This window comes from Labrus mixtus, chromosome 23, assembly GCF_963584025.1.
Source record: "Labrus mixtus chromosome 23, fLabMix1.1, whole genome shotgun sequence".
NCBI lineage: Eukaryota > Metazoa > Chordata > Actinopteri > Labriformes > Labridae > Labrus > Labrus mixtus.
Window position 1 is genome coordinate 5,673,553 of NC_083634.1, and position 14,719 is coordinate 5,688,271.

Sequence of the window (14,719 nt, forward strand, 5' to 3'; positions counted from 1 at the left end):
AACCAACACTCCGCACGACCGAGAGCCTGTGGCTTCAGATGCTACATCAATGCCCCTGTGTGTGGAAGCCATGATGATTACTTAGTGTTATATAAGGAATAATGACTCTGGAGGAGTCTGACGCCGTTTCAAATGCTCAGTGATGATACGGAGTTATCACACTGATCCTAAAGTGTGGAAGTAGCCATGTGAATCAGGACCGCCCTCCCAGAGGCTGCAGCTCGACTTTCTTTCATGCATATTTATAAAAAAAAGTCTGTCATCGATCGAGATGCAATTAAGGTCCGAAATTGATGCATTCTTTTTTTTTTTATCTCATTCTATTTTGTCCCTTCAGGCTCACCATAGATAGTCGTCCTCAGTGTCTCCCTGTAGTCTCAGTGATGTAAAAGAAGGACACTGCTGCATCTTTGAATGTCTCATTTCACTTTAACAAACTCTCAGACAGCTCAGCTGATGAGTCCAAAGAAATATCCACCTTATGACATCACACATTGACCTTATGACATCACACATTGACCTTTTGTTACCGTTCCTTTGAGCTGTTTGACCTCAGTTTGGGATCCCTAACCACTTCCTGTTTCTGTGCTTAACTTCATGTCCTAACCTCCCAGCTACAGGAAGGGCCTTACTTTATTTAAAGAATAAAAGCGCACAGGCTTTCAAACTTCCAAACAGGAAGTGAAGTACCCTCAGCCTAAGACAGTACCAAAATAAGAGCGTGACACAAACTGTTTTGTAATGCAATTTATCATATGGGATTTCAAACATGCGATTAATCGTGATTTAAAAAAATGTATAATTTGACAGCCTTGATTAAAATCAATCTACACTAACTTAAATTCAAAACTAGAATCTTAATTCTTTCTTTCCAGCAGCAAGCTAAAGCGTCTGTCTTTGATGTAATCGGGTTGTAAATCTAATGACATCATGAAGTTAGAGTACCTGTGGTGTAAAGTTCGCTGACAGGCAGCAGGGGGTCAGATACAGCTGTCTGCATCATGAAAGAGAAAAACCTTTAGAGCCACATCATAAATAAAAGAATCTTAATGGTTGTACAGCTTTTATGTGGCACAGATTTTAGGCATATGAGACGATTCTCCAAGGAATGACACCATCAACTGCAAATATATCAAAGTAGTTACTTTAATTCTGTAACAAATGATCAAAATGTTCTCACACTGTGCGCACAAAAAGTGTTCAGATATCAAATCACTATAGCTGTTTAAGAAACATGTTGTTGGTATTTCTTAGGACAAAAATGCTGATCTCTCTTTCTCTCACTCTCTCTCTCTCTCTCTCTCTCTCTCTCTCACACACACACACTAATGTCACTAAGGATCAGCAGACCCAACAGGATGTCCACTAATCAAATAGACGGCCACAGGGCCCTGTTTTAGGTTTGTCAGGCTCAAACTGGTCTGCTTGGAACCACCCAGGGACCCTCCTCTCAGAGTGTGCGTTTGTTTTGTGTACTGTGAACTGAGTGTACGTGCAGCCGAAGTGACTCCTGATACATGAGAGCCTATTAGACTAAATGAAACAAAAATGAAACCATAGGGTTAAAAATGTTTCTATGGGAACAATAATGATCCTCGCTCTGCCTGTTAATGACGAGAAAAAGGTGTTTCTGAAGTTCCTGCAGACTCTCAGTCACAGACTTGTGCCTTGTTTTTCAGAGCACTTGAAGCCCAACAGGAAGTGACCATCAAAACATTGACTTTCTATTGTTCACTTTTTGGGTCAGGCATTCCGCTCTTCGACTCCACTTTTCTTGGCCACCTGACAGACGGTTTTAATGTGCTTCCTTCACAGAGAAGTCGGCACTTATCGAGACGTTTGTGGGCTTTTTGGAGGAGTTGCACCCTTTTTGTAGAAAGAAGTAATAAAGTGAGAGTAGCCTCTTTCTTCGTGGACTTGAGTATCACACTTTTAGGGCGCACTCACACTAGGTAAGCGTTCTGACCGCTGATGACTTCCTGCCCAGACACGACCTCAGCCAAGTGATGTATCGGCAATACAAACATGGCGGTGGCAACGAGAGCGTAGTACTTATGAAGCGACGATGACACTTTCTTGTCTTTCCTAATGAAAGAATAAAAAATAATGGGGATACTCAAGTCCATATAAACACAGCGCTCGTGATGTAGTCATGTCTGAGCTGTGTGTGAGTGCACAACGCTTTAAAGCAGTGGTTCCCAGAGTGGGGGTCGGGACCCCCTGGGGGGACGTGAGACACTGGGAGGTGGGTCGCGAGATGCCTTCCAAAAACAAATACAAACTGGAAATGACTTGAAAATACATATTTTACCCATTATTGTGAAATGAAATACAAAAATGTTGTTCAGTTATTTTTAGTCTGTTGTATTTTTTACTGTTGTTCTGATGTGTGTTTGGAAAGGCCCATTAGTGCGTGCTGCTGTATGCAATTTTATGCTTTAACCACTTCCAGGGACAGAGGGGGTCCCCGTCTCTAGCATCGTTATTTTGGGGGTCGTGGGATGAAAAGTTTGGGAACCCCTGATTTAAAGGACGACGACTGGTGTCTCTGCTCAGGCACACATATTGTACATAGACTCAAAGAGAACCAGGATCTTATCAAGTCCAGTTTGGTCCTCTCCACAACCCTCGCCTCAAGAACAAGATCTGGCTCTAATTAGACTGGTGATAACCACAGAATGTGACGAGATCCCGCTGAAGTCTCACAGCGTCTCTTCTTTCTCTTTCTGTCTCTTTTCACTCGTCAGATTTATGCCGTGCTCATATTGCTCTTTTATCTTTGGCATGAAATACACTCCTGTCATCGACGAGCTCGCTGCCTCGGCCACATGAACGCTTCTCGTTCAGCTGCCGAGAAGTCAGAACAAAAGAGCGGAGAAAGTAAAAATGTAAATGACTTTTGTTGAAATGAGCTGCATCGAAGCAAACAAGTCAACAAGTAGACGTAGAGTACAAAAACCCCAACAAAGAAAAAACGCAACAATCTTTGACAAACTCAAGAGCTGAGTCAGGGAATGTTTTGTTCTTGTTTTCATTCTTTATGCCACAAATCACAAAATGTCACAAAATGAAAACAAGGAAGTGTCGCCTCCATGAGAAGCATCTGGAGTAAATGTTATATCTAGAGGATGCATTTATTATAAGTTCAATCAGGAGAGAAGTAAGAGTCACAATGATTTATTTAACAGTGTGCAAAGTCTTTGGCGATTAAGCTCCGTCATGATGAATTCATGCACTCAGAGTGGTAATGAGGCCGACAGCAGGACATTCTTTGATGTGACATCTGAGTTTCCACGGCAACCATTCACATGTTGAGTCTGTCATGGAGGCTGCCGCGACAAGACACATCCCGTTACAACTCTAAAATGAAGGATTTCTCTGGCTTTGATAACTGTTGGAAATATTTGATTAAAAAAAAAAGATGTATAACGTAGATGTAGATATTTTAGGTAAAAATTTGACATTTGTCTTTATTGCTTATTTCAAATCGTTCGCTGCATCCTATGGACCACGCATGGATTCAAGGCAGCTCTGCTAAAGGAAAATGTGGACCAGTCCTCTTGTTGAGACACAAATGATTTCCATCTGTGTTGATGTTGGAGAGCGGTGGCATCCCCCCCCCCTCCATCCCTTCCTCCTCCTCTCCTCCCTCGGCTTCCCCCAAACAGACCCTGTACAAGTTTACCAGCGTTCACAAGTGTGTTCATGTGATGGATGTACTGTATACACACTAGCCCAATTGCGTTATCCATAGCAGTCTGGGTCCCATTTGGAATTCATTTCCTCCCCCTCTCTCCTTTCCAATCAGACTCCCCCCTCCCTTCTGAGCACTTTCGAGGATAAATATGTCTCTGGGCCAAAGCTTTGTATTCAAATGTAGACCATACCTCACACACACACACACAGCCTGAATCATCTCCTGTATGTATGTTTTGTTTACCAGCTCTAGATATTTGGGGTGGTCTCTTGTTTGAACACCGTTTCTTACCCACAGTCATCGCCGTGTTGGTGGCCGTAGACCAGCAGCTTCTTATTTGGAACGACATCGGCCGGCTGTATTTCGCCAAACCAAATGTTTTCTAGCTTGAAGGGGAAACACACTGAAGCAAGAAAAAGTGTCACTGTGCTTTGTCAAGCTAGTGCTGGCATCCCATCACACAGTCGCATATGAATCAGCCGTGCTTTCCTACGTCTTTAGAAGCAACCATTTGTTTTGGTCTCCATTCGGTGCTGCTGGATCTGTTTTCATATTTCACTTAATTCCAACGTGGGGTTCCCCTTTCTTTGCGGCTTGGTGAACCACAGCAAAGCCTTTCGGTGACATCAGCGCTATTGTGTCATGGGCTCGACGCAGCGTTTAACAGACTGCGAGGGAAGCCGTAACACATTGTCACTGGGGTAACCAAACAAGTTGCAAATTGGTGATTGATTAAGTCTTAACTGTAGCGAGCAGCAAGACTTCGCTAAGTGGCACAACGGCCAGGGCCAGACTCATAACACTTTGGAAAAAGCCCACAGTGAGAAACTGGGCCACGAATGGAAAATCTATTTCACAACCCCCCCCCCCAACTCACACTCAAGTGCTTTTGAAGGCTCTTTACAATGCCAGGATTTTTTCTTTTCTTGACACATGATGTGATGGAAGTGACTTAATAAAGCACTGAGGGAAAACTGAAGCTATTTCTGCAGTCTGGTGGCGTACTAATACAGTTTGTGGTTCAAGTGTTTAGATCTACGTCTGATAGATACATTTATTGGGCTTTTGGTGACGGATGCATTTGCAACATTCATGTCTGTATAGATATCGCATGGAAAAATGGTGATAGAACAAATTAAATGAAGCAAAGACGAGGCAATGAATGGATTTAAACTAGAAGCAAATTCAAACTGTCTCCTTGAGATCATTGAGCAAGTGGTGTCTCTAGAACAAGCTAGGCTTCACAATGGTGGGTGTCACTTTCTGTTTGACGTTAGAGAATCAAGAGTCACTCCTTGTTGCTTGTACCTGATGACAAAGATTCAAGTATGGATAATAGGGCTGGCCTCTTGTTGGAGCCGAAGAGATCTGAACAAGAAAAAGCCACCTTGGTCGTTTTTTTTTTTTTGGGCAAGGCAACATGTCAAATCATACACAACTCTCCAACACGCAAATTAACATAGACAATGTTTTCCACCCTGCCCAGGGGAAGCCAAGACAATATCAGCCATTTAAACCCTCCACATTTTTTCATTTCTTATAGTTGGACATGCCTCAAATACCTCCAACAATTTCCAACCATCCTGCAGAGTGATCTTATTTTGCTTGATGTCAATGATTTAATTTGTTTCATGACTACACACAGCTCTGGAAAGAAAGTAAGAGCTACTTCTAGATGACTGGTGAGAAGCTTTGGCTTCTGGCTTAGCCCCCTTTAGAAACATTTCAGATCCATCCATTATCCACTATCGATATCTATTCTTCCATACGGGGTGTCGGGGGGCTGGAGCCAATCTCAGCTGTCATTGGGCGAGAGGCGGGGTACACCCTGGACTAGTCGCCAGTCAGTCACAGGGCTCAAAGTGGACTGTTAGGACGCTTGAGTACCCGGAGAGAACCCACACATTCACAGGGAAAACCTCCAAACTTGCCTCATAGCAAGAAGGGAGAAAGAAGTCAGTGTGCTGTCAGAAATACATCTCTTATGTTCTTTAATGTTTACTGGTTGCAAAAAATCAAAGACCAGTCACATTTCAGTGAGGTTATGTTGGGATTGTCTGCTTCATGTCTGACAGACTGTGATTCCTTATTTCTGCTTTGTTGGCAAATGGCTCAATGGGAAATCTCACTCAGTTCTAGCACAATAGGAGGGTGCCCTTCCAGATATGGACCTACTTTATAACACAGGGCTCCCTTCCAGTGAAAACAGGGCCACCCCACCCTTCCAGTGCTTTTCCAAAGTGTTGGACCACCAGCTCCCACCAGCTGCTGCTGAGCCACGTTTACACCTCATTGTGAGGTGAGAGAAATGCAGGAAAGACCCAACCCAATCTCACTCTCCATTTGTTTTTACAGTACCGTCGGGCAAGCTTGGCATTTCAGCCAGAAAGTGCACTCTTGTGAATGCACCTGTCCCGCAAAATCCACACTACATACCAGCCTGAGGCAGGAAGACGGGAAAGTGAAGGAGGGGAAGTGTAGGTTAGATTGGAGTGTAAAATGGGAAAACGGTTTTGTTTTGTTGGAGGTAACACTAGCTTGGGTGGTTCATGTATAAACAGAGAGCTGGAACACTCAGATGAGTATCGTTGAGTTTGGCAGGTCTTCAGCTTGGAGGAGGCCTTGAGTCCTGCAGAGAGGGGATTTTTATCAGAGATTTACTGTGTGTCTTAGTCTACTTTGTCTTGGTTTTCTCCCCATATTTTCTTCCCATACTTGTTCTTACGTGTTGAAATGTTTTTGAATATATGGGGCTCTTATGTAAAGAGTGTGTGTTGGCCCGATCAGCTGACATCCGGATTGAGTTCCTCTCCCGCACAATGAGGCTTTCAGTGGCGTTCCTGGACAGCTGCCACTGTTGAAACAGACATGATGTATGCTGTGGTTTGTTATCAGGATATTACAACTGATAGGCCAGATTTATATGCAAGGACTGTCCTGGCATGCCTGGATGTCTGTGTACATAAATAGCCAATATCTAGCAAATGTTGTATCCCATTACCTGCTTCATCTGAGCAATATGCACATATTCACACACCAAGAACACTCATTTTAAATATTCTGATATACTGGAGTATCTTGCAAAAGTCTGCTCGCGGTCTGAATTGTGCATTCTGAAAAAATCTGATTGTTCTCTTGTTTGTGAAATGGGCAACAAACAAAATAGCTCAGTAGGCATAGTCCTGGGATTTCAGCCATATGTCTTGTCACCAGTTAATGATTAGAGTTCTTTACTTGGCAATCCAAGAATTTAAAGGAACAATCTTTTTAAACGCTCTAATGGAAGAGGTTTAATTGAGTGGTTATTGCCAACTTTTAATGTCCATAATATACCATAAAAGCGTGCTTAAAATCTGTAGTATAGTATATGTTTTCAGTCTTTCCCTCCAGTTGCAGTCACAGCTGCAGAATATCACCCTAACTCCCTCGTCTACAAGCTTGTTGTCTCAAGGTTATCCCGGGACAAAAGCAGGACAAACTGAGTAAACCCTGACGCTGATGGGTAGCACCATAGCCTTTTGCTCTTTGGGCTTTCATCTTCTCCCGCTGTCTGGAATCAATTTTTAACTCAATGCCTCGGCTTGACCTCATGCTTGATCTTTGAGGAGCACATGGGAGAAGGGGGTGTATGCAGATGGCTATCGGTCCATTTTGTCCCATCTGTCCTTCTATCTGTGTTACTGCAGGTTTTTAAAGTTTTGGCAAGGATCATATTCTTGGATAGTGCTTGAAACCATTTCAAAGGGTTCTGAGGTATGCTGATGCTGATCTTAAACCTTTGGTCAATGCTATGTTCATTTTGAGTATTGTGAAGAGACAAGATTAAAAACACATGGGCTTTAAAAACTAAGGGTGGCACTCAGCAGCTTGGAAATAGAGAGCTAGACAAGTTGCAAAAAATCTCTGGTCCAAAAAAAGGAAATCGAACACCACCGCCTTTTTAAATAACTACCATCCAGGTGACCTTGTGCATGGCACTTAACCTCCAGTTGTACAAGTAGCCAGGCGGACCAGATGCCAACAGTAGAGGACTGTGGTTTCACTGTGCGGCTCCCAGATGTGAGCATGTATCACTGTGAAGCAGGGTGGTGCTGGAAAAGTGTGTAGGCCTCAGCAAAACCCTCAAATCAGAATAAATAAAGCTTTTAGCAAACCTTCAGTCTTTGGACAGTTTCCTAACCGTGGTGCAATTAAAGGTTTGGACACTCATTTATACTGTTTTCATGTAAAATATGTTCTTCAAATGTAGTAAGACATGGGCTCAGTTGACGGAAAATCTAGATATACAACATGAGCAAACTATTTTACCCTTCACTTCCGAACATTGGTTAAATTGTTTCCAAATACATTTTTGTTACAAATTAGTCAACTAAGTGAATAAACGTTTTCACCCCTTGTCTGCACCAGAATCACAAATCTGTCAAATCAATTACTACCATTTTATATTTTGGACTTCAATGCATGTCAAATAATACATCCAAGCTGTAACACATCCACCCACCACTAGGGGGTGCGGTCTGTAGCCCTGGTCATTGGCTCTTCTGTTCTGGCTCTACTGCCCGGATGTAAACAAGCCCCGTGCATGAATAGCATCTTGCAGGAGCAGCGTGTCTGGTAGTATCTCGATCTGGAAAATTGTATCCAGGCTGCGTCAAGTTAAACTGTCACATCGACTGGAGCCATGCGTAGCCACATTTAGCACAGGCATGTGGACTGTAACCTGCAAGGAGATCCGAAGGCTGGCGGTCCTAGCACAGCCACCGATAGCCACACTCGGCAAACCACATTACATTATTTACCCACTGACAATTATAAATAAATTGTGCTCAATTTGAACCGTTTCCTGAGAGTTTTCTTAACTTTGACTAGTCGATTAGTCTGAAATTAAAATTTGCATTTAATCAACTTTGGAATGAGTTGCCTGGGAATGTCCCTAGTACCAATGCAGACCGAGCTTTATCTAAAGGTACAGTCTTTTACCAAAGCATCCATCCATCCTCTGAAAATACAACGGTGTTAATCCAAATATATTAGAGAACAACAGTAACCCTAAATAAATCCATCTCAGAAAATGATTTTGAGCCAACAGTAATACTAAAGCCTCTATTCATCACTATCACTTCTAACAATTGAGACTCTTGTCTTATTTGGTACAGTGTGTTGCTGTAAAAACTACATTTCCCTTTAGCCTCTGCTGTTTTAACTTTCGGGGACAAGGAAGTCAAGAGGCTTCAAACAGAGCAAGACAACTTAAGTTCTCTTAGCTGTCGCAATTTGGTACCAACACCAGAGATGAGTTTACCAAAATCTTCCAAAATGAACACAGAATCGGGGGTTAACTTGTTTTATTTATTTAATGCTCAAAATAGCTGCAGCTCTCCATCAACACGGCACACTGCACAGCTGAACCGTGAAATCTTAGTTGACTTTTTTCCTTCGGTCCTATGTTCTGATGATTCAATCAGAAAAGTGCCCGCTGAAATGCTCCCACTCCCAGTAAGCCTAAATTATCTGTGACGCGTCAAAGCCAGAAATAACTCAACTAGAAGAGTCAGCTTTTGCTCTTTCAAGGACATTGTACCAAACCATTTGCTGACCATCGACAAGGCAAATTAAAGTCATCAGCAACAAGTAATTCTGGTTTGATTCAGCATTTTTGGAAATGAAAAGTGAAGTTAAGAAGATTGGCTCCAGCTGGAAACATGTGCTTTTACGATGGGTCATTTGCCAATAGTCATTGAAAATGCAGTTCTCCTTCTCCAAAGCCTCTTGTAAGGGAGTGGCTTTCCTGTGTCCACTCAGTTTACCCATTCCAGCCTCCCATTGGCACCAGTGCAGAAACATTATTGAGGTCCAGTCCTCCTACGCCGGGCAAAATTGATACTTGGCATAAATGTTTGGATGTGAGTTTCAGGCCGGTTCCAGAGAGGCAGACAGTCCTCCCACTCAAAGTATCCAAACCAAGGTCAGGACTCCTTCACCACAACCAAATTACACATTATGACTGTGGAATTCTGACATTTCAGATATGCATCCATGCACATGACCTGTGTGTACGGCTGCTCTCATAGACGAAGCTGTGCTTTTCTGCAGAAAACGTGTATTTGTGTCAGGGAGGAACAGCACTTAGACCATGACAGGACATGAAAAGGTCCTCCAAACTCTGAATTAAGCTGCTTCATGTGGGCTAGGAGTTCCCTTCACTATGGAAATAATCCATTGGTATTTGCAACTTTCCAGACGCATGTTCTTCATAAACTGTACCATCTCTGGCTTTGATTAAGCAAATGGGTGTAACCCAAACTTTGTATCCTTCCTCCTTAAAGATCCCATCTTCTCCTCGTGTTCACCTTTCATGTCGTCAGTCTGTGAAACCTTTAGAGCAGCTTTGTATGATCTGCAGCTCATGAACCTCCTTATTGATCTGATACTGACGTCTGTAAGAACCCTCATTTCAGCCTCTGCATGACACGGTCTGTTTCAGCTGCTGTCTCTTTAAGACCCACCCTCCCCACGTGCACACTCTCTTCTGATTGGTCGGCTCTCTGGAAGCCTTCAGGGGATCTAAACGCTGCACGGCTGCCCAGGGGAGGGCTGCTCTCCGGTGCTGGGAGAAGAGATGCGGGTATCGGTTTCGTCTTATTATCATTCTATTTTTGGAATTAGCTTGTCCGTCAGCTTGTCTTAAAAACTTCCTGCCGTTGTTGTAGCTCCTGTTGTGATGACTGTTCACGCATCCCCTCTGCCTTTACACTGACCCAAACGTTTATGTGCTGCTATTTGCATCCGCGTCAACAGACGGCGGGGACACGTGGAAGACATCATGCGCAAAATCAAATATGCCTCCGGCCTTGGACATCCTTCAAAGACACCTGAGAATATGTGCGATAAAAGCTTTTAAGTTGATTCGGTCAAAATATTTGAAATCTGAGGACGCTCCCAGTTCTGTTATCAATATCGTCCAACCATCCGTCTAATCTGATCTCATTTAAAGAGGATCTGTGCTGGATATGATGCTGTCATACCAGATTGTGAACAGATGTTTGGGATATCTGTAAAGCATTTGAAGCTGATTATGAACTTTAGTGCGCTGGCTTTCTTTTTACAGTGTGTGTTTATCAGCATCGTGACGGCTGTGAACTCCATTAGCTTCAGCACGCCGCGGCCTGATTGACCTGCAGATATAACCCGTGTGATACGGCCGAGCTGTTGTCTGAGGGAATGTCTGATTGTGTGTTTATAAATGTCGGTGCAGGCAGAGCATGCAAACACACTCTCATCACCCCACAGCGTCCAGCTTTGACTCACTGAATAGCAGAGCGGTGGGATCACATTCTCTCTGTGATATATTCTGCTGCACACGGGGGAAAAATGCGTACCCAAACAATCGCCTCCTGCATGATTATTAATGGTGTTGCTGCTTAGAAATCTTGGAGAGGAAGTCATCAGGATGTGAGATATGAAGCTGCAGACCTCGAATCAACAACACAAACTTTCACATCCGCCTCTCAAATCGGAGATTGTGACTTATTGTTTCTAGTCTTGAGTGCTTTCGCTCTTTTCGCTTCCTTGCCTTTCTTTCCTTCGCTCTCTTCCTCTCTCGGGGGATTTTATTACTTTCTGGTTTCAGGGCTCGGGTGGGGAGGAGAACTTTAGCAGGGCAGCGTTTCTCTGCCAAAACATGAGTTCACCGAGCCGCTGCTTCCCTCCGAGGAGATGTGATAAGATTTCTGCTTGAGGCCTCTCGGCTCCTACCTGACGTATGGATGAATAAAATGCACAGGCAGGATGAACGAAGGGATCAGGAGGAGAGAGAGAAGGAGAGTCCAGCTTTGCATTGTTAAGTCCAGACAGAGAAAGACTTGGATATTCTTACAGTGGATTTAATGATCTTCCTTTAACCCTGTGAGCTTTGCTCGGGGCGTGACGGAGAAATAGGAAAAGTCTGCAAGGTTGCAGCTCAATCTTTTGTGGCTGATTTCCAATCAAAATAGTTCCACATAAAGTCTTGTTTTCGTCACGGACTCATCTCAATTTACAGATTCTTGTGAGGTGTTCTTGTTTCTGTTTGTAGTCGAGTTGTATTGACCAATCACGTGTCAGCAGGCTTTGGTGAATGCAGGAGAAACAGTCTACCGGCTTGACTTTTTGCTTTTTCACAAATCTGCACCATGATGTTGTTATTTCAGCAAACTTGAGTCCCTTTTATTTGGAAGTAAACCCAGAAAAAAAAAAGAGTTTCTCTTTCAGGTCCATAACGCTGAAGTGATCCAGAGTGACGCCTCTGTGCAACTTACTGTTTACTGTTGAACTGAGACTCACAAGAAACCGATCAACAGCACTCCTGCAGGATGTTATGGGCCCAGAAGTTGTGGTCGTTTATGTCTGCAAACAAACGTATGTAGAAACGGAGCTGGACACATGGCAAAAACCAGGGCGACAATCGCTCACCGTCGCTCCGAGGGCGACGATTATCCTTGGTGTGTCAAGAGCCCAAACATACTGAAAAATGAATTTATCAGCTGCACACTCAGAGCTAACCTCGACTCATACTGCACGAGCGCTCATTCAATGACTGACCTCAAAGTGATGAGAAACTTGCTGACAAATCTGTCAATTCTTGCATCCAGTGATTTATATTAGACCAGAAGGAAGCTACAGTTTGTCTTTGTAATAATGAAAAAGTAATCCCTCTAGATACAGTTCTTCCCGGACATACTTTTAAATTCTGACAGAATAGTTCAAAGTTCTCTCATTAAATCATTCATGGTCATGTCGGACTGTCCAATGACACACACACTCTCTGCACTTTGAAGAAGTCAGCCCCGTGAAAACACATCAGCCAAACCTTTTTTATTAATGTTCCACGTCTCCGTAGCAACACGGGCGCTGACATCACTGCGGCGACGACGCCTTATTGGGTCAGCTGAAACCGACGGCCCGCAGCACACTGAGCTTCATAACAGTCGTGGAGTTTCTCCTCCTCGCTAATAACCAGCGGAAAAAAACACGACGCAGCCACCAAATAATGGAATGAAAGGGAGTCGTAGGGGCTTTCCACAAGAGGGGAAAAAGTCTGCAGACATCTCGGCATGGTCATGGTGCTCGTGAAAATAGTATTTTCGGGGATATTTTATGCACTTTAACGTTGTCTGGTAAAGTTACTGACCTGATGTAGGAGAAGAGGCGCTACGTTTAGTGCTGCATGTTAAACTCCACATCCTGTAAGAAATGATTATTTCATATTATTCTGTAACATTGCATATGTCTTCTTTAGTGACAAACGATGTCAGGTGAAAATGATGCTTCAGGTTCAGACTGATAGAAAGTTGTGTTCTCTCTGCAGCCTCCGAACAGCGGCCCTCCTCCTCTGCCCAGCTCGTCTCTACCAGAAGGATACTACGAGGAGGCTGTTCCTCTGAGTCCTGGGAAGGCTCCTGAATACATCACCTCCAGTGAGTGACCTCCTGATTTATACTTCACATCACATAATGCGTCGACTTGCTTTGCTTTTGATGGACCAGGTCGTTTTAAAATGATTATACATTTGATTCAGAACCTTTTAAGAAATGGAGCCTTTGCAGAAACACTCATTGTTACGAAATCTTCTCCGTCACAAACTGTGTGTCAAGTTTCATACTTTCCGCCCCCTGCACCTTCCCTCTCAGACTACGACTCGGACGCCATGAGCAGCTCGTACGAGTCGTACGATGAGGAGGAGGAGGACGGGAAGGGACAGAAGATGCGTCAGTGGCCGTCTGAAGAGGCGTCCATGGACCTGGTGAAGGACGCTCGGATCTGCGCGTTCCTGCTGCGCAAGAAACGCTTCGGCCAGTGGACCAAGCTGCTCTGTGTCATCAAAGATAACAAACTGCTGGTGAGGGGGTTTAACCGGCACGACGAGCTACAATGTAAAATGTGTTATAACAGCAGCATCAGGGTTTAACCTTTTCCTCTTTTCTCTCCCCCCACCTCCCCCCCCTCCAGTGCTACAAGTCCTCCAAAGACCAAACCCCTCAGATGGAGCTGAGCCTGTCAGGCTGCAGCATCACGCACATCCCCAAAGACGGCAAGAAGAAGAAGCACGAGCTGAAGATCGTCCACCAGGGGGCAGACGCTCTGGTTCTGGCGGTGCATAGCAAAGAGCAGGCCGAGGAGTGGCTGAAGGTGACACGATGAAGACCGCTTTCCCTTCCTCGTTGTAGTTTGTGTCACAATTCATGAATTGAATCTGCTCACCTGACTTCCCTTCCATTCTCTCATCCACACACACACATTTTCAGCTCTCTGCTCACAGCAGCTCGTCCCGCTTCTCCTCATTCTGTAGCTTTATTTTTTGTGTTTTAATCAGCTGCACGTTAAAGACGCTTAACGCATCACTTCCGTTTTGAAATGCCATTCATGCTATCAGACACTTACTATAACAGTCTAAGCATGCTACACCCTCATGTAGACCCCCAGAATACAAGTGGTTCAGTTCTAAAAACACCAGAACTCCCCTTGAAACAGAAGCTGGTGTTGGATCTTCGGTCATTGTGTCAAAGTTCCGAGGGAGGTGGAGTATTTGGGAGCAGTTTTAGATGTCAGGGAGGTTAAAACATGAGCTGCATTGTGTCTCATATTTAGCTCTGAAGATTAACGGGAGTAGAGAACGACCCGACTTGTTCTGCAGGACGGGCCTTATCCTGCGATTGTGTTCTGAACAGGTGGTTCTGCTGGTTTCACTCTGATGTTAAGATGTTTGGGGATTGTATTCCTCTGATCCTGCTCGCTCTGTCTCACACATTCCTCGTCTGCCCCCTCCTCCCCCCCCCGTCTTCTCTTTCACTCTCTGATCTCTCCGTCTGAATAACAAACCAGCCCCTCTGACATCAAAAACACTCGGGTACTTCTCTGCTTCTCGACCCTCTGCGTTCTCCCCCTGATGTTGAGCGCGCTGCCAGCACCTCTGGGTGTTTTCTATTTCAGTCACAGGAGGATAGACGGGTCTCATCTGGTCTTTGGATTTAAAAGAAACCCCCC

General features: G+C 44.2%; 1 protein-coding gene across 3 annotated transcripts in view; it reads left to right on the plus strand.

The window, feature by feature from the left end:
* Positions 1-14,719, plus strand: part of afap1 (actin filament associated protein 1) — an 81,030-nt gene that overhangs the window by 48,199 nt on the left and 18,112 nt on the right. For all 3 annotated transcript variants that reach the window (XM_061031363.1, XM_061031362.1, XM_061031364.1), the window contains exons 4-6: positions 13,044-13,152; positions 13,366-13,574; positions 13,685-13,864. In XM_061031363.1, the coding sequence (XP_060887346.1) occupies positions 13,044-13,152; positions 13,366-13,574; positions 13,685-13,864 (498 nt within the window). The remainder of the gene's footprint in view (positions 1-13,043; positions 13,153-13,365; positions 13,575-13,684; positions 13,865-14,719) is intronic.